This window comes from Aspergillus udagawae (assembly GCF_001078395.1).
Source record: "Aspergillus udagawae IFM 46973 DNA, scaffold_10, whole genome shotgun sequence".
In the NCBI taxonomy this organism is placed as follows: domain Eukaryota; kingdom Fungi; phylum Ascomycota; class Eurotiomycetes; order Eurotiales; family Aspergillaceae; genus Aspergillus; species Aspergillus udagawae.
The window spans coordinates 542,768-567,684 of record NW_025091273.1 but is presented as its reverse complement, the minus strand read 5'-3'; the positions used below and the strand labels follow the sequence as shown (position 1 = coordinate 567,684).

At 49.4% G+C, this 24,917-nt stretch overlaps 9 protein-coding genes across 9 annotated transcripts; 5 read left to right on the top strand and 4 right to left on the bottom strand.

Moving 5' to 3' along the window:
* Positions 1-262: 262 nt before the first annotated feature.
* Positions 263-3,637, top strand: Aud_002006 (isoleucine-tRNA ligase; the record flags this gene model as incomplete). Its single annotated transcript, XM_043296008.1, has 3 exons — positions 263-691; positions 769-800; positions 865-3,637. 3 exons carry the CDS (start codon positions 263-265, stop codon positions 3,635-3,637), a joined length of 3,234 nt encoding a protein of 1,077 aa, XP_043151943.1.
* A 1,321-nt stretch (positions 3,638-4,958) lies between these two features.
* Aud_002005 (uncharacterized protein) lies at positions 4,959-5,384 on the top strand (the record flags this gene model as incomplete). Its single annotated transcript, XM_043296007.1, has 1 exon — positions 4,959-5,384. The coding sequence occupies one exon, from the start codon at positions 4,959-4,961 to the stop codon at positions 5,382-5,384; it is 426 nt and encodes a 141-aa protein (XP_043151942.1).
* A 631-nt stretch (positions 5,385-6,015) lies between these two features.
* On the top strand, positions 6,016-7,062 carry Aud_002004 (uncharacterized protein; the record flags this gene model as incomplete). Its single annotated transcript, XM_043296006.1, has 1 exon — positions 6,016-7,062. One exon carries the CDS (start codon positions 6,016-6,018, stop codon positions 7,060-7,062), a length of 1,047 nt encoding a protein of 348 aa, XP_043151941.1.
* Positions 7,063-7,285: 223 nt separating this feature from the next.
* Positions 7,286-9,091, bottom strand: Aud_002003 (uncharacterized protein; the record flags this gene model as incomplete). Its single annotated transcript, XM_043296005.1, has 2 exons — positions 7,286-8,275; positions 8,324-9,091. 2 exons carry the CDS (start codon positions 9,089-9,091, stop codon positions 7,286-7,288), a joined length of 1,758 nt encoding a protein of 585 aa, XP_043151940.1.
* Positions 9,092-9,778: 687 nt separating this feature from the next.
* Aud_002002 (uncharacterized protein) lies at positions 9,779-10,558 on the bottom strand (the record flags this gene model as incomplete). The annotated part of the gene is made up of 1 exon (XM_043296004.1): positions 9,779-10,558. One exon carries the CDS (start codon positions 10,556-10,558, stop codon positions 9,779-9,781), a length of 780 nt encoding a protein of 259 aa, XP_043151939.1.
* Positions 10,559-11,039: 481 nt separating this feature from the next.
* Aud_002001 (LURP-one-related/scramblase family protein) lies at positions 11,040-11,688 on the bottom strand (the record flags this gene model as incomplete). The annotated part of the gene is made up of 2 exons (XM_043296003.1): positions 11,040-11,311; positions 11,367-11,688. The coding sequence occupies 2 exons, from the start codon at positions 11,686-11,688 to the stop codon at positions 11,040-11,042; spliced, it is 594 nt and encodes a 197-aa protein (XP_043151938.1).
* A 2,967-nt stretch (positions 11,689-14,655) lies between these two features.
* Aud_002000 (uncharacterized protein) lies at positions 14,656-16,023 on the top strand (the record flags this gene model as incomplete). The annotated part of the gene is made up of 4 exons (XM_043296002.1): positions 14,656-14,772; positions 14,826-14,979; positions 15,051-15,445; positions 15,508-16,023. 4 exons carry the CDS (start codon positions 14,656-14,658, stop codon positions 16,021-16,023), a joined length of 1,182 nt encoding a protein of 393 aa, XP_043151937.1.
* A 1,416-nt stretch (positions 16,024-17,439) lies between these two features.
* Aud_001999 (uncharacterized protein) lies at positions 17,440-22,758 on the top strand (the record flags this gene model as incomplete). The annotated part of the gene is made up of 9 exons (XM_043296001.1): positions 17,440-17,548; positions 17,592-18,629; positions 18,688-19,634; positions 19,768-20,445; positions 20,469-21,126; positions 21,195-21,382; positions 21,437-21,648; positions 21,716-22,397; positions 22,456-22,758. The coding sequence occupies 9 exons, from the start codon at positions 17,440-17,442 to the stop codon at positions 22,756-22,758; spliced, it is 4,815 nt and encodes a 1,604-aa protein (XP_043151936.1).
* Positions 22,759-23,844: 1,086 nt separating this feature from the next.
* Aud_001998 (alpha/beta hydrolase) lies at positions 23,845-24,909 on the bottom strand (the record flags this gene model as incomplete). Its single annotated transcript, XM_043296000.1, has 1 exon — positions 23,845-24,909. One exon carries the CDS (start codon positions 24,907-24,909, stop codon positions 23,845-23,847), a length of 1,065 nt encoding a protein of 354 aa, XP_043151935.1.
* Positions 24,910-24,917: the final 8 nt, after the last annotated feature.

Here is a 24,917-nt window from a genome sequence, read left to right as displayed (position 1 = left end):
TTAGCGCGACTCGAATTTTCATGCATGACTCACTGAAAGATTCCGTCTCTTTTTTCGAGTTACTCACGCAGCTTTCTGATCAATTAGATTGCTCCTGAAATGAATTATCCTTGTACATTAGTGTGTCTTAGAGCTCGTATTGCAGGACACACTGGCAAAAGATTAACGTGGCGGGCCCTAGGGCCCTAGGTGAGTCATCTCTCTCTATATCTGCCCCTCGTCCCTGTTGGAAAGCCGAAGTCGTCAACCAACTTCAAGCGCCATGTCTATCGATTTTCCCGCCGAGGAGGAGCTCACCCTCAAGCGGTGGAGGGAGATTGATGCCTTCCAGCGCCAGGTTGAGCTCTCTCGGGGCCAGAAGACGTACACTTTCTACGACGGCCCACCCTGTCCTACCGGCCCCCCTCACTATGGTCACCTGCTGGCTTCTACGATTAAGGATATCATCCCTAGATACTGGGCGATGAAGGGTTACTATATTGAGCGACGATTTGGCTGGGATACGCATGGTGTCCCCGTCGAATACGAGATTGATAAGAAACTTGGCATGTCTGGTCTGGAGGCCGTTGAGAAGCTCGGAATTGCGAAGTACAACGAGGAGTGCCGGGCTTTTGTCATGCGTTTCGCCACTGAGTGGCAGCAGACCATCGAGCGCTTGGGTCGCTGGATCGATTTCGACGACGACTACAAGGTATGCCTTGAGTCCGAAGCTGTCGCGTGATTGGGAATGGATCTATAACTAACGGACAACGCGCAAATGGGATATAGACAATGAACACTAGCTTCATGGAGTCTGTCTGGTATAATCAATGGCTCCCCGCTCATCCCCATTGCTAAACTGGAATACTGACCTCTTTGGCAAAGGTGGGTTTTCAAGCAGCTGTTCGACAAGGGCCTTGTCTACCGAGGCTACAGGGTCATGCCGTACTCGACCGCCTTGAACACACCTCTCAGTAATTTCGAGGCCCAGCAAAACTACAAGGATGTCCAAGATCCTGCTATCGTCGTCACTTTCCCCCTGTTGGATGACCCCGAGACTTGCCTGCTTGCGTGGACCACGACCCCTTGGACCCTTCCCTCCCACACCGGCCTTTGCGCTCACCCAGACTTCGAGTATATCAAGATCTATGACGAGGCCACCAAGAAGAACTACATTCTTTTGGGATCTTTGCTCCGCACCATCTACAAGGACCCAAAGAAGGCCAAGTTTAAGATTGTTGATCGTATCAAGGGTTCCGACATGCTTGGATGGAAGTACAAGCCCCTCTTTGACTATTACTATGAGGAGTTCAAGGACCACGGTTTCCGTGTGTTGAATGATGGCTATGTTACGGCCGAGGACGGTGTGGGTATCGTCCACCAATCCCCCGCGTTCGGTGAGGACGATTATCGGGTCGCTGTGAACCATGGTGTCATCAACGAGACCCGTACTCCTCCCAACCCGGTCGACCCCCAGGGCTGCTTCACGAAGGAGGTTCGGGACTTCTTTGGCCAGCACGTCAAGGAGGCCGACAAGGCGATTATCAAACACCTGAAGGGAACCGGCCGCATCCTTGTCGACAGCCAGATCACCCACAGTTACCCCTGCTGCTGGCGATCCGACACACCTCTCATCTACCGCGCGGTGCCTTCATGGTTTGTGAAGATCACTCCTATCATCCCTCAGATGCTGGAAGGTATCAAGCAGTCTCACTGGGTCCCATCTGCTGTCAAGGACAAGAGATTTGCCAGCTGGATCAAGAATGCTCGCGATTGGAACATTTCTCGCAACCGTTTCTGGGGAACTCCCCTCCCTCTCTGGGTCAGCGATGACTTCAAGGAGGTTGTCGCCGTTGGAAGCGTCGAGGAACTCAAGGAATTGAGTGGCTATACCGGCGAGCTCACCGATCTCCACCGTGACAAGGTGGACCACATTACCATTCCCAGTAAGCAGGGCAAGGGTGAGCTCCGTCGTGTGAGCGAGGTGTTCGATTGTTGGTTTGAGTCCGGCAGCATGCCATATGCCTCCCAGCACTACCCCTTCAAGAACAAGGACCAGTTCGGGAACAGCTTCCCTGGCGACTTTATCGCAGAGGGCCTCGACCAGACCCGTGGATGGTTCTACACATTGACCGTCCTTGGCACTCACCTGTTCGGCAAGCTTCCTTTCAAGAACTGTGTTGTTAACGGTATTGTCCTTGCTGAAGATGGTAAGAAGATGTCCAAGCGTCTCAAGAACTACCCGGACCCCACCCTCATCATGGACCGCTATGGCTCGGATGCCTTGCGTCTTTACCTGATCAACTCCCCAGTTGTTCGTGCCGACCCTCTCCGCTTCAAGGAGTCAGGTGTCAAGGAAATTGTCAGCAAGGTACTCCTGCCGCTGTGGAATAGCTACAAGTTCTTTGAGGGTCAAGTGGCCCTCTTGAAGAAGGCTTCTGATGTTAACTACATGTTCAACCCCGAGGCCGAGGCCACTAATACCAACGTCATGGATCGTTGGATCTTGGCGAGCTGTCAGAGTCTTCTGATCTTCGTCAATCAGGAGATGGCGGGGTACCGTCTCTACACTGTCGTGCCTCGCTTGCTGGGTCTAATCGAGAACACCACCAACTGGTACATCCGCTTCAATCGTAAGCGCCTAAAGGGCGAGAATGGCGTTGATGAAACCCTGCATGCCCTGAACACCCTCTTTGAGGTTCTCTACACCCTTGTGCGGGGTCTTACTCCTTTTATTCCCTTCATCACCGACAACATTTACCAGCGTCTCCTCTTACACATTCCTGAGTCCCTGCGTGCTGAGGATAGCCGCAGCGTTCACTTCTTGGCCTTCCCTGAGCCGCGTAAGGAGCTCTTCGATGAGGTTGTAGAGCGCAGAGTTGCTCGCATGCAGAAGGTGATTGAGCTGGGCCGTATCTCTCGCGAGCGCAAGTCTATCGCTCTGAAGACCCCCCTGAAGACATTAGTTGTCATTCACCAGGACCGGCAATACCTGGATGACGTTAAGTCGCTTGAGAGCTACATCCTTGAAGAGCTCAACGTGCTCAACCTTATTCTTTCTTCTGACGAGGCCAAGTACAATGTCCAGTACAGTGTTAATGCTGACTGGCCGACTCTGGGCAAGAAGCTTAAGAAGGACGTGCAAAAGGTGAAGAAGACCCTGCCTTCTCTGTCCAGCAATGATGTGAGGAAATACGTCACTGATAAGAAGATTATTGTTGATGGCATTGAACTGGTTGAGGGTGATCTGGTTGTGAAGCGCGGCATCAAGGAGGATTCTGGCTCATCGGGCATGGAGACCAACACTGACGCCGATGTCATGACCATTCTGGATGCCAACCTGTACCCCGAGCTGGCTCACCAGGGTATCGGCCGTGAGATTATCAACCGTCTCCAGCGTCTGCGCAAGAAGGCTGGCCTTGTTCCCACTGACGAAGTGAAGATGGAGTACATCGTCCTTTCAGATCCCGACAACATTGGTCTGAGTGAAGCCTTCAAGTCCCAGTCTCAGGCTATTGAGAAGGCTGTTCGCCGGCCACTCGATGAGCGCGCCCTGGTTGATGGCAAGTCACCTAGTGCTGACGAGGAGGGCACCATTGCTCAAGAGGACCAGGAGGTGCAGAATGCGACGTTCTTGTTGCGCCTGGTCAAGCTGTGAAGCATCTTGCCCAAAGATACATGGAAAAGATGACGTCCAGTGTAGATAAGAAATCTACCTACCCCTTTATTAGGTTACCGATCAATGATATGCATGTCTATGAGCTGTATGTCGTCCGTTCCAACTCGCAGTAGTGAACATGTAGAAAAACGTTGAGTCAAAATGAGAAACGCCGTGATCTCGTAAGATGTTTCCTCACAAAATATGCAATTGATGCAGATTTTAGATTGTCTTGGGCGAGTCTGGTTGGCCTCAGCCCTTCTTGGATGCGGCCTGGTGGTATTAGCCAGCGCAGGTGGTTGTTTGATAGGCCCTGAGTTTCACTTACCAGGAAACAATCCTTCAGGCGCATAAACTCCTTAGCACACATATCCTTGTGCACTGAGTTGTAGTCAGCAAGGACACATTTTCCATATGCAGCGGCCTAATCGATGACCTCATTAGCTCTGGGGAGCACTTGGGGAGCACTCAGGAAGCACATGGCAAATGAGCACTCGGTTCTATCACGTGACATTTTAATGACTAAGATTTTCGTAAAAAGAACTCTTGAACTGGCGTCAAAAGTAGCCGTTTTGGCGACGAATTTACCGTCACCTAGCGTTGTGGTGTAATATTTATGGGATTACAACCCTTTTAGAATGGGATACAATTGTTACATGTGCTGGGGAATCATTTGTCGTCCCTCATCAACGTTGTTATATAGATTACTGATATGGCGATAAGGAAATCTGAAGGACCCCAATCTGCACCACTCAGTAGCTGTGTACTGACTGCCTATGCCTAGTACAATAATCCCGGTATACATACTCCATAGTTAAGCCCTGGCTTCCTCTGTGTGTAGCCAGAGATGCCCGGAGATCTATCGCGATGTCTGCAACTGTCATTGAAAACGTGGGCTCCTCCAACCATGTGCTGCATTGACCAAACAAGATAAGGATGTCATAATACATCCCCATTTGGATCCGATGCGTCGAGGCTAAGGGTTAATGCGGTGGAACGATGGAGAGATGGAGTTGGGATGAAGGGACTGATGAGAGGCGCTACAAGTAGACAAACCGTCCAGGATGTAGATAACCTAAGCAACTGTCAGCACAGCCACAAACAACTAGTTAACTATACCTACAGATGCATGATTCAGAGCAACTAATCAGTAGTTTACAACTCAGCCTCGTCAGCATCCGTTAAAAGGCGGCTATGTACAAACTTGCAATTTTTCCAAACTACCGTCTCTATTTTCTGACAAGATGTGTCCTTGACTTTCATGCCCCATGTTGTCCATCCTCTTGAGTCCACGAGGGCGTTTGTTTAAGATAAAATTCCGATGGCTGAGACTCTAGGGGTTGCAGCGTCGATTGTAGGGATTGCATCGCTCGCGGGGCAGATCTGCAGTGGGGTTCAACAACTCTACGCCGTTGTAGACTCGGTCAGACACGCTCCATCTGATTTTCAAAACATCAAAAATGATATTCTCCTCATCGAGAGGGTCGTACGCGGCATGGCTGAAGACTGCACCGAGATTCCAGAGCATCTTGACATTGATCTTCTCAAGTGCTCATTTGAGCTGTGCCTGTCTCGCGTTAACCGACTTTTAACAAACATTCAATCATTTGATACCCCGAGTCAGAAGAATCGAACCATCAAATTGATCAAGGCGACCGTGAAGAAGACAAGGGTTGCCGAGTTTGCGAAAGAGTTGGACAGTGCGAAGATGACTTTGATGCTAGTGTACCAACATCATATGCAGTGAGTTTGAGGCCTCGCAAATGTATGCCTGTTAATCATACTGATACCGCCTCGAATAGAAAGATGGGCCCTCTAGCCTTCAGCCAGTCGTCCTGCCGTTCTACAGGTAACACAGAACGGATCGAGCAAGAAAATCTCACTACACAGATGGTAAATTTCAGTCGATCGTACAGCAATACGTCTGAAGCAGTATACACCCTTTGGCTCGGCAGTTTGTCCGTCAAATCTCAAAGCATCAGACTAAGACCGGCAATTCGCCGGTCAGATACAGCGCGGACCGAGTATCAATCAGAGAGAAAGACATTCACTCTGAGATCTGCAGAATGGTTGTCCTCTCGCATAATCGAGCTGCAGGCTGTCCGACAGGGAAGTCAGTGGACTTTCAACTTACGGCCATGGCAAGTAGTCAGTCCTGACTCTATGCTGTTTGACTTTTGTAGGGAGGGAAATTTGCGCAATGTCCAACGGCTCTTTACTAAAGGCTTGGCTTCGCCTTTTGATGTGACCCCTGACGGTGATACCGCACTGCATGTGTGTATTTTGTAGTCACAGCTGACACCTGGTTTGATGCTAACTATGCTGACAGTTTGCGGCCTTATCGGGAAACCCGGATTTGGTTGCTTTTCTTCTGTACAATGGAGCAGATGCAAATGTGGAAAATACATCGGGACGGTAAGCAATTCCATATCCATTGCCCCGTCAATGACCAACGAGGCATTAGAAACGCCCTTCATCTGGCAATGATTAGTCCGCGAGAAGAAGAACATCTGGAACTGGCCCGATTGTTAGTAGAAAAAGGGCAAGTGGATCCCATGGGATCAGTCCGAGAATTTGGCCTCATACATTCATACGCTGGTCCGGTGGACGCCTTCAGATACCTCATCCACCAAGATGAGTTTCTAGTCGATCTCGAAGAGCGAAACCGTGGCGGAAAAACGATTTTGCAGCATCAGATCTTCCACCGACTCTATTACGGGGATTCGTTCGAGCGGATCCTAGTCCTTTTTGGTGCTGGTCACCTTCTTCCGGGAGATCACATTGACGGAGACCCGACCTATGACGGCTATTCCGCGCTCCACTGTGCTGCTCACGTTTGGGCTGCAGCGAAGCTGAGAGAAGACGAGCACACAGCGCGGCAAAGCGAGTTGGTTCTCCGGAGTCTTTTGAGTAGAGGAGAGGATATACATAGAGTAAGCGGCCGAGGTTACACGGTTTTAACGACTATTGGCGAGATGATTCACTTCTCCCGCAAGGATCCTGGGCTTCATCAAGATGTCATAGCTACATGGCTCACTCTGCTTTCAGAGGCGGGACACGATGTCAAGGCCTATTGCTTAATGGAAAGTACCCTCGAGAGGAGGAGGAGACTGGAGACTCCACGAGAGGATTTTCATGTCATCTTTGAAGGACTGGATGGGGTGGAGAGAGTTGATGGCCTGCGTATATATATCTCCTCACTGGAACAAGTGATTGAGGTGGAAGATGAGGATGAGGGACCCCCGAAAATTGAGAGCACACGCGCATCGTCATCTCCGTTGACTCGCGGTGTTCGGGAAAGGCCTACTGGGGTCATACTTCCAAATCTTTCCGTCTTGTTGGGTCTGACAAAGACCACAGTTGCGATCGTCATATTCATGTTGCTCCTCTACTGCTGCTTCGTCTCAAATAGGTTATGGCGTTGAAGGAAACATGTTTATACACTATCAACAAGTGCTAGTGATATTGTGTGGAGCCTATTAGTAACCAATGCATATATTTTCTCAGAAATATCAAATAAGTGAAACGGACAAGTAAGAGTAAAAGGGGGTCGGAAAGGAAAAGAATCAAGCTCCTCTAATCCTAATAACTGTGGCCGGTCCCGTTATCACCATTGACCCTGACCACGGACATTTCTAACAGGGCTATCTAATTCCTCCTGTCAACCCGGCAAAGACCAGCATCATCCCAGTCCTCACTTCCCACTCCCTTGCGAGCAATGAATAGACCAGACGGATCCCTTTTCTGCTTGATCTGGTACAGACGTGGGTAATTGCTTCCCCAGAACTCGGTCTGGAAATCTGGCTCGTACGCATTTGCCTCATTCATATAGGATCCCATCTTCCTTCCCTCAACAGCCTTGAGAATCGGCATCTCAACATCAGTCAGACGACGAATAATAGCATCGCGTTGAGCAAGGGTGGCAGATGGCGGCCAGGAGCGCCCAAAATCGATATGAGTGGCAGCTTTCCTCCAGGCCGGATTCAGAGCGCTGTCGATAGTCCGTCCGTTCTTGGCGACGAGGCCTCCCGCTACGATGTGGCCCGTGATAACTTCCTCAAAGCCGAACTTGAGCTTCTTCAGGGCGGAGACAAGTTTCTTTGGGCCGTCACGCGAAACAAGCAGATCGCGGGAGAATAGTCTCGAGCCTAAGATAGTATTATAACTAGTTGTGTCTTTATCTCCGGGAAGAAGGAGTTCTGACAGCAGAGTATGAATGTTGGGGAAGGCCAGGGACTCATATTGAGTGAAGACGCCGGAGGTTGCATTCAGCTTAGATCTGAATGGCGCATAGAGACGATCCATCATTGAAGTGCTGGTTTGATTCGCAGCGATCAGTATGATCGACATTGACGATACATTCATTGTCTTGTCCGCAGGCACGTTGGGCATTATCCAATAGTACCCACCAGCGCCGTCGTTTATGGCTGGTAAAGCAGCAAAGAAATCTGTCGTGATCTGCCAGAAATTGGGATCACCGGCCACAGTACTGACATTGAGACTGCCAATGACGACTGGGACCTCATCGAAAGTGCGCAGGGTGACTGTCACAACAACACCAAAGGTGCCGCCCCCTCCGCCACGTAGAGCCCAGAAGAGGTCAGTGTTTTGATAGTTGTTCGCGATAACCAGGTTGCCCTATGGTAATATTAGCCAGCATTCTTTAGCGTCAGGATGGTCACATACATCAGCAGTCACGACGGTGTATTCGAGTACATTATCAGTAGACATGCCCTTCCAGGGGCCCAAGAAAGAATGCCCTCCTCCCTGGATATACCCCCCAGCAGCACCAACAGTGTGCGAAGCGCCAGCAACCACTGTCTTGCCTTTCTTCCCAGCAGCAGAATACAAGTCTTGTAAACTGACACCAGCCCCGATTGTGATGGCGGAACCCTCCGACAGATTCTTTGGGGAACCAGCCGGTTTGAAATTCTCGCTGAGCTGAATATTCTTCATTCTGTTGGTAAGAATCTGCAATGACTCCGGTGCCGTCGAGCGTCCAAGAAAGTCATGGCCAGAGTTCTTGATGACAAGGCGAAGATTGTGTCTCTTGGCAAACCGAATAGCTTCTTGAATATGTGATGCGCACTCAGCCACGACGGAGTATAGAGAAACCCTTCCCTGTCCACAAGGTGTCTGAGGACTCGTAATAGAGCAGGTCTGATTGTGCTCTAGCCACGATTCCCAGTTTCCCCATTGCACTGCGCCAGGCTGCGCGGCTCGCCAGGTGGAGTTATACCATTGCTTCGTGACGAAATCGCACGCTTGTGGGTCTCCTTCATGGCAGGGGGCGGCCACCGGCCGAACGGCGAAGAGATTACCATCGACGGAGCTGTTAAGGGCGTTCCACTCTTGTGGAGAGGGCCAGCAGGGTTCATGGGGTCTGCAACGACAAGAAGAATTGGAACTGGCAAAGGCCAGTGCAGCAAAAGCGAGGCTCAGTAATGCTTTCATAGCAGCTGAGTATCCTGTAGATATGCCTTGGTTGAGTTAGAGAATGATTGGGAATAGCTGGCTCCATGACGAACAGCGCGCCTCCTATATATACTATTGTTGGAGTTTTCATGTATGTACCGAGCACGACAATCAGTGGATACCAAACAGGCGCTTTGCTTGGCCTTCGTACTCGCTAACGTCTAGATTAGGAAATAAATCACCAAACCTATGGTCTAGCTGATCAAATGTTCAGCTGGAAGGGATGATCAGCAGGATGATTGGCATCACCATCCGTTCGCTCGTATTCGCTTGGCCAGTTGCAGAGGGTTTGGAGGATGAGGCTGACATAGTGGGTCACATTGAAATGACCTTATTCAGATAAGATTAACCTTACCCTTTCCCTCAGCCACACCCGAAACGCATGTCATAGTTGTTCAGCTGAGAAAAACAGTCCCGCAGGGCTTCGGTTTCCTGGCCAAGCAAGTAGGCTGCAATTTTTTCTGTCACATCTCTTTTGCACTGCCCTGTAGTTTTCAAGCGAATACGACGTTTCTATTTCATTGGAGCGGAAATCTCAGGGCCGCGTAACCTGGGTCGGGAAGCCAGCTCTGACATATCATGGTAGTTCCTACACAGATATGCAACATACTGAATTCTGGCTAATTAGCTCTTGTACAGTTGACATGTTGTCAAGTCGACCGTATATTAAGCAGGAAGCTCCAGATCAGTCAGCTCCTCACAAGCCTTGACCACCTTCTCCTGCAGGTTTATGTTCTCTGATACTGGCAATGGACGACCAAGTTTTCTCTTCGGATCAAAGTACTTTCCGGTCAGATTTTGGTCGTAATCCCCCTCTGCCAACATCACATAAGTATCCACCCCATCCTCCAGTTTATCAGTGGCCCCTTGGCCCCCGAGCTTGGTGGCTACCCAGCCAGGGTGTACCGAGACCACGGAGGTATCTTTAAACCTTCTGGCCACAGCATTCGCAAGGAGCAGGACATGTAATTTGGAGTCACAGTAGGCTGGGAAATCCCGGAAGCTTGCTTCGCCGCGCCGAAGCCAGAAGATATCCTCCACACTAGTGTCACCTTGGCGGTGCAACTGCGAAGAGATGAATGCCAATCGCTTAGGCCGATGCAACAAGCAGGTCAAGATGTACGGAGCAACAACGTTAACAGACACCATGGCGGGTATACCAGTGTCTGCAGTCTTGCGGAACGGCCCAGATAACATGCCGGCGTTGAGAATGACGGAATCAAATTGGCCGACCGCGTTGGCTTGGTCGGCAAGGCTGCGAGTTTCCACCTGGTTGGATAAGTCGGCGATCAGTACGCCAGCAGCGCCAGGACAGGCGGCTCTCGCATCAGCTGCTCGTTTCTCGTTGCGCGCATGCAGGTAGACTGTATGGCCACGCTTCACTAGTTGGCGTGCGGCCTCGAGGCCCAGGCCGTCAGCCGAGCCGGTGATGAGAACGCGGGCCATGTTTGGTAAGTGTCGCGTTGCTGATGTCAAGTAGTTGATAGGCATTCAAGGTTCGATGATCTGCAAAGCTGCTAATGGTGGAAATGGGAATCTCAAATACAGAAAGAAGCCTTGTTTGACTATATACTCACTGGCTGCTCATCACTCCTGCCCTGATTAATAAAGGTTCAGCTTTCATCGATGTAAGACCGGCCTTCGAAAAAATTTAAGGAGTAATCCTTCGGAGATCGACATTCCAGCTGACAAATTGACTGGCACGGACTTTGAAGCTGTTAAGTCCGAGAGTGGAGATTTATATCTGTCTGCTGGCACCAGTCCACTCTACAGTAAGCTCGGGGCTCTTGGAGGTGGCTCTCAGCATTGTACAAATTGTGGAAAAATACCGGACGAACAGCTGAAGGACTTTTCCCCAGACATATCGAAAAATCCAGCCCACTGTGGCTGTCAGCCACCCGGAAGATCTTCATTAGCCCGATTCAGTCTATTTCTCATTATTCTTCTCGTCGAAGCAGACACACAAGGCAGCGATCAGCGCCAGGTCAACCCCAGGTGCAACCATAACAGCATAGGTCTGCTGGTCGAAGAATACCTCACGACCTCGCCACAGCTTGCGATCGATCCGGGCCACTGTCACACCCGTGGCTTCATCAACAATGTCAACCTTACTATCCAACCAGTTACCCTTCATTTTCAATGTTTCTGTGCTGCCAGTCCTGGGCGACGTAAATGTCGCCGTTGTTTTAGAGCCAACCACTGTGTACATACCAGTTAGCCATGACACTTTTTAAAGACAAAAAGTTTCACATACATGAAAAGCTGCTCTTGACTTCGAGTAGTTTCTTTCCATGGGGATCCTCAGCCGCGAAAGTAGTATGAATATGGAAATGTTCCTTAACGATATCAAACAGGTGATTGCCCGCCATATCAAAGACAGACTTGCGACCAGAGATGGTCATATGCTTGGATTTAATCTGGAATATGGGCTGTCCATTTGCAAGTTTCACATCGAAACTATCCCCAGAGAGGGATAAGACCTTCTCCTTCAGAGCTAACGTCTCAGTCTGTTGAGCGATGAACCGGTCGAAGATAGCGACCGGTTTTGGGACGGGAGAGAGCTGCTGCGAAGCCATTTTGATTCCAGAGTCTTGTCTTGATCTTGGAAATAAGTGGAGTTCTGGGATAACAGGAAATCATGGACAAGGGAATTTGGGGCCTGATTTGTCCTTATATTTCCCGCGAACAGACACAGGGATCAGTTCAGACCAAAATCACCGCCACGTCGACAGTGGCTGTGTTACCGCGCTTGTCATGGCGCCTGAACACGAATACGACCACCTTCTGAAAAGAGGTTAAGCTGGATGCCAAGGCCCACGGTCCTCAATCCATCAATGTACCGCTTACCTCTTTGGGGCATTTCGTCTCATTGTCTCACTTAACGTGATTTAATGGTTTTATTGGAAGATTCCATTGGCGCAATATGAGATAAGCCACACCCTTCGATCCAGATCCACAGTGGATCTCTGTCGATGCGCCGCATGGCCGACAAAAGCTTGCCTTTGAGCGACGAGATGCTTGATAAGGTAGCGATGTCTACGGCGCAGAATTGAGAATGCCTGTTCTTTTATTTAGTCTTATTGCTGTCATAATGGAGAGCATAAACGGGCAATAGTTGGACCATTCATATTTACATATTCGGGTTTGAGTCAGACGCTTGAGCCAATTTTCTTTTTCAAATACAATCTGAAAGCCTTACTGGGTAACACCCTTTTCCACTAGCCATCCGGCTCCTCCCACTACGAATGGTGGGGACGCCTAACCAGTGTAAGGGTATGGGCCGTTCGCCCTCCAGCCCTCTGAATCAGCTTATATATGGATTGCGCTTGAACTACAATACTCTCTGCCATATAGTCTTTGGTGGTAGATGCTTCAATTGTAGATAATTAGCATTAGTATTGTTACGTAGGAGCGTCAACAAGATGGCTCCGGAAACACAGCTAAATTCCCTCGCCTACAATGCCTGCGCGAAGACGCATGCGCCTAAATTCTTCTCCGGGACCCTCAAGTTTTCAACATACCTTCGATTGACTCTTTCGAATCTTAAGAATGTACTGTATACATCATCACCAGTAGTTGGGGACTTCCATGAGTTGGCAATTACAAAGCACTGAACAAGAAAAAACAAAAACTCCTGCGGTGACAGGAAGTGAGTTGCGCCGAAACAAACAATATGGTCTACCTCAACAGGGCCACGATACTGAAGCAGACAAGTCTGTATGCCGGAAACTTAGACTTGATCATAGAGGCCTGTCTTGCGGCATATATCCACCATTCCAGGAGAGAGATCAAACCCAACAAGGCTCCCTGTACTCCGGGCCGTTCTGCATCTGTTTTCGGAGAGGATACGGCCGAAAAAACCTGTGCCGCAGGCCAGGTCAAACACGGTTCCTTGAAAGTCATATTTATCCACCGTATGCCGAAAGTTTGCTTCGTCCTGGCTGTTCGACTAGCCCAGGTTGTCGTACTTCCTGGCGATCTCGTCATAGGCATATCCGGATGGGATGAACTCTGTATCAACGCCTCTGACAAGATATCATCCAATTCGAAGTCCAGGAGCTGGCTGCAGCTTTCGATTCGTTCAATCGTGGCGGCCAAGCAGGAAGATCGCTGACCCTGCGGGCAGGAAGAAACCTTCCAGGCCCTCTACAGCTAATGACCAGAAGGAAATTGTTGAACCAGCTGTTGATGTTATTGAAGAGGCCCATCCTACAGTAAATCGTCGAGGAAGGCAAATCCGGCTACCACAACGCTTTCAGGACAACTGAAAAACCTTGATAGCTTTCTTAAGATCCTAACTTCAATGCCTCAAAATATCTCTATATAATTCGAATTGTTTGTGGCTCTACAGCTTTAATTCTTGGCATAGTTGTTGGTGTGAAAACGGTAGCCAGATGGTGCCGATCGTGACATGGTGACCTACAGTAGGTTGATGACCTCAAGAAAAGAAAACTGCCACCACAAATTCTGTAAGCTGCCTGCTCAAATTTCTGTTTGCTCCTCAAACCTTTCCTTCAACAACCAACTACCAGTACCACACAACACATTTATCTCAATTTTGTTATCATTCTGAAAATGGACTCACCGAAGCCTCAGAAAGAAGCCTTTCCCCAACTCAAATCTGAGTTTCGAGAAGATGGCCCTAACGAGAGGGGTCTCTTACAACTGGAAGCGTCTTTTGGTGATTGTTTACAAAGAGGACGACACCGATGCTGACGAGGATTCGATTTCTCTTCAAGTCTGCTTCCAGACGTATTTGGTTTCACGGCGCTAACGCTCCGTAAGAACGACCCTGACGTATCGTATACTACAATGAAGCACATCTTTAACCTTCTTATGAATATCAGACCCTCCAATGCCTCCCAGGCTCTCTTCATCGTCGCCTACAGCGGATATTTTCTAGTAATGCCAGAGGATGGGCTGGAACTCACGTCTGCTAGTGGCAAGCAGACAGTCAAGTGGTCTGCCTTCAGCCAAGCTTTATGCTCTGGTAATCCTATATCGACCAAAGGAATATCACTGGTAATTACTAGACTTAACAATAACCGACGTAAGGAATCTCACTCTGATAAGAAGGCATATATTTTCTTCCAGTCTTCAGAAACTTGCTCTTGTTGTGGCGAAGGTGATACATATTTGAGAGGCATTTTTGACTTTCTATATATGGGTCGACAGAAGCTATGTTTGTTCACTCGAACATGTCTACCCAGTTCGTGACTACAGGCCAGTGGAGACATGTCATGTGATCTGGGCTTGTCTCATTCACTGTTAGCTATCTTGGCATTGGCCGAACTTTTCCGAAAGGTCGGCTGACCTGTATCCTGGCTTGGCAACAGGCGCATGAAATGGACATACAGCGCCAAGCCAACCGGTGGAACTAACCAATAAACAGAATATTTGATGTGCTCCCATGCTAGGTAATTTGTTTAGTGTTCTTAAAGGCGCTAAAAGGTGTAACCTTGTCTGAGTAATTTAATATCCGCTATATTGCTTTTTGAGTCCGTGTTCCTGGATCGAAATCCGAAAGTCCCATCTCATCTGCCATGGATTTCCTCCCCAGCGAGCTTCCATCCGAGGGCGATCTCTTCAATTTCGAGCGATTCGATAAGGGCTATGATGCGGAAGATATATGCTGTGTTATCTGTGGTGCCCCAAGCTTTGTGAGCTCTTCTTCAGTCCCCCTAAAAGCAGTAGCCCGCTTATAAAGATCAAGGTGGTGGAAGCAGAAGTGCGAAACAAGAATCTTGAGAGGTACAAGTGGTTTGTACCGAAGGCCATCCGAGCTGAGAATTATCACTATGAGAAAGATTGGGATATTGCGAGCCTGCCAAATCATGATCTACCGCTAGAAGTACTCGGGATAGATGGTGGGTTACTCTTTCAACTCTCGTTCTTGTACGAAAACTATAATCTGCCGAAGAGATTTCTGATTCCTTAGAGATCGAGATCGACGGTGTGCATTATGGGGAGCGGTTGTCAAGATTAGAACCCGTGCGTTATGAGGAGCACTCGTCGAAATTAGTCCACGATCTATATACGGAGTACCCGTATGTAACGGTACATTCGGAATGCCTTGACATGCTACGACGTCTGGTAGACTATCGCCAGGCTCTTCTGAAAGCTGGAGTGTCGGTTGGCCCAAAGCGCCCTACCACTCTCAGCCAGTTCTATGAAGTGTTTGAACAGCGATTAACTAGGGTGCATTGGGGTTATCCCCTTGGACGCAACGGCTCGTTTTTCCCCCGTCGTGTAGTTGAGCCACATTGCTATTACTTTCGGGACACCGACCTCTTTCACAATGTCGCATGGGCTTTTGGAGACCAGAAGGTCTATGTGAGTTCTGCATAAGTATAACCTATGGTGCTTCCATCCCATCACTAACAACCTGCCACTAGGAATACGAAATGGCACCATATCCCATACCAGGACTCACTCAGGAGATCCTTTCTTACCTGCGACCTCTTCCGCCGTCCTTGCAAGGACAATCTGGTATATCTCTTGAACTGGAGGCACTACCCACTGAGCTCCAAGACATGATTTATAAAAATTTACACCCTTTTATCAACCCCAAGCAGACATGCACTCGTTCCTTACCGTCAAGGCTGTGGCGTGACCTGCTTTTTAATCAGCAGATTTTACCATGGCTTTGGGATTTGGACATCTCCGCCCTACAGAGCTGCCCTGTGACATCCGATGCAGTGGACGTTCCGACATTTGAAGCAGAAGAAGTCTGGGATTGGGAGAGCCTTGTTCGCACCCTTGCACAACTGGAGGTGTTCGAACCGGGGCAACCTTTAGAGCATGCTCCCCTCCGCCTGCGGAATCGTCGGCGGATCTGGAGACTATTAGAGGAGGCCGAGGATGAAGATATTGAGGGGTGGCTCGATGCTCATGTATATAAGAGAAAATGACATGGACATATGAAGATACTAATGAAACAATGTTATTTAGCCGAGGTTCAGTAGCTACTGTGTATGACTTGCCCCATCAAGAACTAGGATGCTTGGTCAGGGAATAGAATCTAGAGCAAGTATTTACAATCCCACTAGCCACGGTCAGTAAGATGGTATGAGTTCTACTTCGGTTATGTGGATTACCATATACTAACATATACAGAGTATATTTCGAAAAGATTTATCTTGAAGCTAGTAACGTCACATTTCTCCATATAGGGAGGGGTTTTTTAAACCTCTAAATCAACTATACTTAAAAACTTTTCATGTAATAGCAAAATGTTGGAGAATAGAAACAAACCAGGGCAAGATGACCACCAATCTCCGAGAAGCTCCCAACTTCTTTGCCCAGCCCCTGAGACTAGTCCATAATAGGATCTTTAGCCCACTCGGGAACACAAGTTTGTGCACTCGAACCCCCTAATAGGTGACTCGATCAAGCATTGCTCCAGTACGATTGGATAAATCGGATGGCCCGTTTAAATGAAAATCCTTGGCTCGAACCGAGTCTCTCTATATTCTTGGCGCGCATGGTACAGTACCCTGTAAGCAACCACATGGATAACGACAAGATTGTATTTACATCAGGTATAGGTAACACCTACGAAGGTATTGAAACTATAAACCGTGTGGCCAGTGTAACCCCTAATCAAATGTAGTACAAGCTACAGTTCAGTGACAGTAGATACGATGGATAGGAACAAAAGGTAAAAAAAATTTAAATAAAACTAAACCATACGACAAGCAACAGTAATGAGCTTCCAAGTATTTACCCGCACACGTGTTGGATCCTTTATGCACGATGTCACGGTGTTTTAGCTAGCCAGCTCTTAGTGCTTATCACTAAGAGCCATAGTTCTTAGTGCTTATCACTAAGAGCCATAGTTCTTATAATCTCTGAAACATTAATATCAACTTCACTATCTGCTGGGATCTGGTCTACATACCCTTCTTGGCTTGTATACTTTTAAGAGCTAGCTAAGAGCAATTCCGGTTTTATTCGGCTTCGGATGTAGAAGTGGTATCCCTCATCACCCACTATACCAGCTTCGACTGGACTATCCTAAAGTAATAAGGGCTGGAGGTTCAGAAATAACATAAATACTCCCCATTGTCTCGTTTCAAAGATGGAAGACAACAAGATATGCCAGCGCTCAGAATAACGCATCTTAATTGCTAAGTTGCAGCTAAGAGGTTGTTGTTTCACGTCTCGCAGGCAACTCTTGTCCGATCTTTTTATCTTGGTTTCTTTTCTATAATCCTCATGGCGCTTTCCTACCCTGGAAGTTGTACCATTAGAGGTAGTTTCAATCTTTACCTGACTTTCCTTTTGTGCGCAATCTTCACTTCTTCTGACACCACTTTCGCTTATTCATGGCTTCCCCCACGGAGAGAGAACAGCCCAATACCAACATCTACCCTAAGTGGCAACGCAACGGCTTTGGCTGCAGTGCCAACAGCTACCATAGAATACTCATCAGCCGTCGCGATAGAGTCTAAAGTATCCTATCAGCTATCTCAATTAGCTACCGTCCCGGCCATCCCTCTTCCGACGGACCTCCCATATTATGATATCCTGAATCAGGTTGCGGGCCTCATGCCGCCGCTTCAGACAGGTGGCGTACAGAACAACAGTGTCCAAATGTTGGCGGCTATGAGGGATAACCTAAGGTCAAGCGAGAACTCAACCACGGTTGGCACGGAACACCTCCACGGGCGCGCAGCCGGGCTCAAGGTCATAGTGGTCGGCGATTCCATATCTCAGGGCCGAGAGGGAGACTTCACGTGGCGGTATCGGATATGGGAGTGGTTCCAGTCTCAAGGAGTAGCAGTAGATTTTGTTGGGCCTTATACAGGCACAGTACAGCCTGAGAAGCCAGCACCGCCGTCCCCGCCAGCATTATACGGGGAACCCCAACCAACAGGCGCGATCAAAGTCAGTGGGGGCTACGCGAAAGAAGTGTCATCCGATTTTCCCAAAAATCATTTCGCTGTTTGGGGCCGTGCTGCTGCTGTGGATAAAGGCCTGATAAAGGAGGTCATGGAAGCTCATCCAGCTGATTTGATGCTGCTACTACTGGGCTTCAATGATATGGGGTGGTTCTACAGTGATTCGATGGGAACTTTGGACAGTATTCATACGTTGATCAGCAACGCCCGGGCTGCAAATCCAAATATTAAATTTGCCATTGCTAATGTACCACAGCGGAGTTTCATTGGTGGCCGTGAGGATCTTCCTGTCAGCACCAATATATACAACTCTCTATTACGCGATACTATTCCTGAATGGAGTACTACAGCTTCCCCAATCCATCTTGTGGAGCTGGAAGAGAACTACAACTGTCAACCTAGTTCATGTCCAGTGGGTTCGGATGGGCTCCATCCAAATGCGATGGGTGAATACCAGATTGCTCGCGCCTTCTCGCAAACCCTAGTAAAGGATTTCAAGATCGGATCATCCGCACTGAGTATACCCAGTGATGTTCCTACCAGGCCCTTACCGGTGCCTAGCAATTTCAAGGTATTCACGAGTCCTGGTGGTGTAACCGCAACATGGGATCCAGGTAAGCCACCTCTGCAACCAAGTCCATAGCATCCTTTTGCTGATTGAAAGATAACTAGTCTACGGTGCGTATAACTACGACGTTCGATCCAAGATCAAGGGCGGTATCACAAATTTCTCCCCGGGCAGCGTATCCTCCAATCGATGGGATGCTACCTGGCCTATAGATGGGTGGGAATATGAGGTTCAGGTGCGCGCCAGTGCTGGGGACACTATCAAGGGCGACTGGACCACTACTTTAACCGCAACGGCCCATCCCCAGACAGCGGAAGCCCCTCAGAACGTGATTGTTAGCGCTACTACGACTGGTTTCGACATATCCTGGGATCCCCCCAAAGGTGCTTACAGTGACTCTATCATCGAATATAACGTTATTTACTGGGACAAGGACGCCGAATGTGATTTTGTTACCGGAGCCGCGTTCAAAGGCACTTCGGCCCACATAAATGGCCTAGTTACAGGGCACCGTTACTTCGTGGCTGTTGAGACCTGGAATGCCGCTGGAGAGGGCTTTCCAGCTGTGGTTCGAAGTGTTATTCCTGGTGCTGGCACTCCACCACCCCCAACGGACCTGAAAATCATCGCAGCAGATCCGACCACAGTCCATCTCACGTGGGATAGCCTCTCTGCTGCGGCTGGCTACCGGCTTTGGTCACGCAACGTAAATGCCGCAGGTAGCAAGCTTGAGGCATTGAATTACACGGTGGAGGCTGCTTGCAGCGATCAATTCTATCTGTTTCCCGGTACATGGAACTATGAGTGGTGTGTTAGCGCTTTCAATGGAAATGCGGAGTCTGCCAAAGGGAAATGTGTCCTCGCACCATCCCCGGACAAAGACGGTGGCGCAGCACCAACCTGCCCGTCTGCTCCTCAATGGTGTCCGAATGGTGGCGGCGTCGGAGGAGGCAGCGGCGGCGGCGGCGGCGGCGGCGGTGATGGTGGTGGTGGTGGTGGTGGTGGTGGTGGTGGTGGCAGCAGCGGTGGCACTACGGAAGAGCCATGGCCGGTAGTTACCAATGGTCAATGCAAAGGTCCGGATTGTAAGAACGGCCAATGTACGGGTCTTCTTTGCGCTTCCTTTGGCTGCAGTGGATCCGGCTGCTTGAATGGCGTCTGTACTGCCTTTGGGCAATGTACAGTCCATGGATGTCTTGGATCCGGCTGCAGAGATGGTGTCTGTGTGGCGGACGACTGCATCACGGCCGGCTGCGTGGGGAGTGACTGTGGAAAAGATGGAAAGTGTACTGGCGACCATTGTCTTGGCCTGGGCTGTTCTGGATCCGATTGTGGAAAGGATGGTATCTGCACCGGTCCGGATTGTTGGGAAGGGACATGTAGTGGCAGCGGATGTGCCAACGGGATTTGCTCCGGCAGCAAATGTTCGAGTTATGATGGCTGTGTCGGCAAGGACTGCAACAACGGTACTTGCAAGGGAGACAGCTGCAGCAGCTGCTCGGGCTCGGACTGTCGTGATGGCGACTGCACCGGCGACAATTGCATTGGATGCACGGGGCCTGACTGTCATAACGGCCAATGTACTGGTTCGAATTGCTATGGTTGCACGGGTCGGGATTGCCATCATGGGAACTGTAAGGGAGAGCACTGCAGCAGCTGTGTTGGATCGGACTGTGTCATGTCTAATGGCAAGAGCGGTTGCAAGGGAAAGCATTGCACCAGCTGCACAGGTCTGGGTTGTTCCTGCTTCGGATTGGGCTGTGGCTGCAGTGGGTCGAAATGCAGCGGCTGTACTGGTCTCGGGTGTAGCTGCACTGGGCTTTCTTGCGGCTGTACAGGTCCAACATGCAATAGCTGTCTGGGTCTGAGTTGTACGTGCAGTGAGGCAGGCGGTTGCAGTGGTGGGGGGGGAGGTGGTGGCGGCGACGACGATGATCCGTCGTGCAGCATCAAGGAGACGGCCACCATCTGCGCTGAATATTGTACTGTGACGACCAACGCAGCTGCTGCGACAACGACCTCGTGCACATCGACCACTTGCATGCCAACTGTGGGCTGCAGTGTGACTGGGACGACGACTTCGACAATCACCTCGACAAGCAGCGCTGATTGTCCCTTCGCGACGGATATTGGAACCGATAACTGCAAACCATGTGCCTGGGCCTTTGACACGGTTTCCGACCTAGACACGGAAGGGAACCTCAGAATTCGAGAAGGCTTCCAACCTGTCTACGCTACTATTACAGCGCGGGCCATAGCCCCTCCTCATGCTGGTCTGGTGAAGAGGGCCCCCGCGAGGACTTCTACTGCCCTTGGAGGTTGCAATTTCAAAGCGGGGGTATCTGTTACCATCCCAGCCTACAAGGGTCCACAGAACTATGTCCAGTCAGCCATCGATGGAGAACTTCCTGTCTCCCTCTCAATGTCCAGATGGTACAGCAAGACGACTGTTGACTGCGCGCCCACAACAACCATGATATCCGATGAGCAGATACGGCCTTTCCTAGGGAATGTCAATCAGTCACCGACTATCGAACATTGCTGTAAATATCCTTCCGACATCTCAGATAAGTACTTGAGAAGCACTAGAATTGCTGCTAATGGCTCACAGATGAATTGAACTGGATGGACGGATTCTGGAAGTATCTGTTTACTGAACAACACTACTCCTGCGACGATTTCAACAAACTCATGTTCGACGGTTGCAACATCCTTCAGGCTGTTTATGATAGCCTGCCGGGAGACGAGCATTGGGACTTTGTTGGTATAACTCAAGAGTTAAATTCGATCAAGGCCCTGGTAGGTTAGAGTTTTCCGGTGCCCAGCGATTCCGCTGACACGATACAATTGCAGATAGGGGGCGAGTACCAAGAGACCATTGTCAGGCAAAGTGCAAATGCCCGCAAGAGAACTATAGTGCCCCAGAAACCGTGGACGGCTTCAGAAGCAATAATCAGGGAAAGAATGGGGGTTTTAGAAAAGATCGCTCTTGGTTGTGATTTATGGACTTCAAGCGCCATCTTCGGTCCACTTGATTCAACAAATTATCGGATATACTCCGCCTTGTATGTGATCTCCAAATCTTTGGATGACGTGCTTTAGCCGGGACACAATATTAACTATTTCTCCTAGGAAAGATATTGATGCTGGTCTAGCGGCCACATATCGATTTTGGATGACAAATATCAGGATTCCCCAGCAGATGGCGGCAGGCAGCGAACAAGCTGCACTTTTGATCACATCCATTGAGACAGGACTTAACACCGCGACTGGTAAGGCAATGGAAACAGAAGATGGCGCAAAACGTTTGAGTGAATACCGCAAGGCATTACAAGCTATACGTGAGAGATACCATCTTGACGGCACAGGGAACGTGTGCAACAAGCCTATCAATTTGAATTGGAATGGGGCTACTACAGATGGCGCCCCGATTGCCCGCCGAGATTCATGTCCACTCCCAATCACGACCAAAAATCCTACCAGCCCTACTGGCACTCCTACCAGCCCTACTGGCACATCTACTGCTCCAACAAAGACTACCACATCTTTATCTATTCCAACAACGACCAAATCCACTGATCCAATTTACTGCTTCAATGAACACAACGATGACTCCTATGTACCATTCGAAATCGCTGGGGCACAGGCAGCGATAGAAGCACTTTGCAATAACGGCAACTCACTAATGCCTGGGGGACCTCCATACACGTATGTATACAGTGATCCCTATGGAATTAACGTGATTGCATCTGTTCAATGGGCCCCGGATCAGTCTGGCTGCAAGCCAGAGAAGGAAGTCGAGATGAAAACCCACGTACGTGCCCTTTTCCCCCCATTGTTATTCACAGCACTAACCAGACCTTTACAACTAGTGTGAATCTTATATGGAGCATGCATTGTCCGAATGTAGAAGTCCTACCGAGGGCTACGGTGGTGCTTTTATTGAAAACCAAGGACTTGGTTGCATTCAGTGGATGCTCTACGCGCGGAAGGGCAAAGGGCAGTGCAGCTGCAACGAAAGTGGGTGTACACCCGATAGCCCTGCATGCTGCGCTAATGGCTCCTGTGGTATGAGTAATGCGTTGATGTCGGCGAGGATGAAGTTGATCTCGCTGGATGAGGTGGATCCTGCGCTGAGCCTAAGCCTGAACACGAAAAGTATTATGGACGATTGAACTCTTGATAATTGTCCGGGGTATCAAGAAGTGACAGTTGTAGACTGCATTCTGTCTCGTCAAGAACTATTATATGTATTATTCTTTCTATATTCATCTATCCATTATCATTGTTGTCAGCTGAAGCTCGCCTCCTGGTAACAGGGCCGGTGAGGTAACACCTCTCAAGTGCTTCCCAAGGGTATCTGAAAGAATCACAAAATTGATCATGTGAACGCAACTTTCGACTTTTCCCTCCTTTTTGGTGTTATGGTAGACAGTAACCCAGATACCACACATGTCATATATGAATCTGGCGCGTGCTCAAAATCAGGGTAGAGATTTTAGATTTCTTGCTTCATGATAGCCCAGAGGTTCTCAATTGGATTCAAACCAGGTGAGTAAGGTGGCCAGTCCATAACGTCTATCCAGTATCTCGCTAAAGCAGTACATAAGCAGTTGTTGATGTGCTGGGCCAAGTAGATCCATGGCTCCCACGTAATATTTTTAAGGAACAAGCTTACATACTCTTTAATAATATTATACAGCAGTCCTGTGATAAACCTCCAGAAAACATCATAGCATCCACAATACTTTTCTTTTTGAAGAAATTTCTCTAGTGATACTCTCATCATATCTTTTCTCTTTATATAGTCACACTTGAGACGGAGAGGTAGTTTACTAGATTTACTGGTATGTATCTCCCCCCTCTATCTATACATAACGGCCACAGAGTACACTATGGATATATCCAGCAACATACAATAATCAAGAGCGGGTTTGTGACATATATCTACCTCCCTGAGGTCTCTAGAGAGCAGAAGATGGCATCTACAAGGTCAATCAGCTTGAAGTCGAGAGTAATTTGCGAAAGTCTGCAAGTGATGACTATGTTAAGATCGACGCTAGCATCTACATTTTAAAGGTATAGTAACAAGCTATTGTCCAAGTATGAGGCTTCTGTCTAACAAAGTTAATAGACTGCTGGATACTTTGACAAATCTACTGATGAGATTGGTATTACAATTTACCTCCTCGGCAACAAGACTAGAAATTTCTTCCCAACTCACCCACCAAACACCACCCCTCCCCATCCACATCAAGTATCTACAAATTCCTCTTGAAAAACCCTGTGATCCTGTCAAACGGGATCAAATCCACCCGGTCATAAAGGTCCACATGTCCGGCCCCAGGAACCCACAACAACTCCTTCGGCTCCCCAGCCCTAGCGAACGCATCCTCACTAAATTCCCTCGAATGCGCCTGATCCCCGGAGATAAACAACACCGGCCTAGGCGCAATAACATCCAAATCCTCCAAGGGGTAGAAATTCATAAACTTCAAATTACTCGTCAGGGTCGGGTGAGTCGTCAATTCCGGCGTCGAACCAGGTGGCGTGACCTCCCCACGCACTGTGCGGTAGAAATCATAGAACTCGCGCCCCACAGCGGAAGTGTTGGGCGTGAGCACATTCGGCGTTCCACTCGTGTACTCGACGGGACCGGTATGCTGATACTCAGGCCAGCGCTGCAGGGCCGCTTCCGCGATGGCGGCTTGTCGCTGGGTGAGGCCCTGCGAGTGGTTCAGGCCGTGACGGTTCACGCCGCCCATGTCGTACATGCTGGCTGTGACGATGGCTTTGATGCGCGGGTCGATCTTGGCGGCGCTGAGGACGAAGCCTCCGCTGCCGCAGATGCCGATGGCCCCGATGCGGTTGCGGTTGATCGAGGCGGAGGGAACCTGGGGGATGGTTGTGATTGTGGTGGTGCTGCTGCCGAGATAGTCGACCGCGGCGCTGAAAGCCTCGGTGTAGAGGTCTGGGGAAACGGCGTTGCGAGGTTCGCCGGTGCTGCCACCCCAGAACGGGAGGTCGATGGAGAGCGTGATGAAGCCTTGTTCGGCCATTTTGGTGGCGTAGAGGTTCGCGCTTTGCTCTTTCACGGCGCCCATGGGGTGGCCGACGATAATGGCTGGGGCTGGGGTGGATGTGAGGTTTTTGGGGATGAAGAGGTTGCCCGCGATGGTGGTTTGGTATGCGCTTGGGAAGGTGACGGGCTGGAGAGACACCAGGTTACTGCGGTAGAAGTTGTTGGCGCCGTAGGAGAGGTTCTGGGCCGTGATGCATATTGTATGCAGGACTGAGGCGAGGGTGAGCGCAGTTGTTAGTGTCATGGTGATAG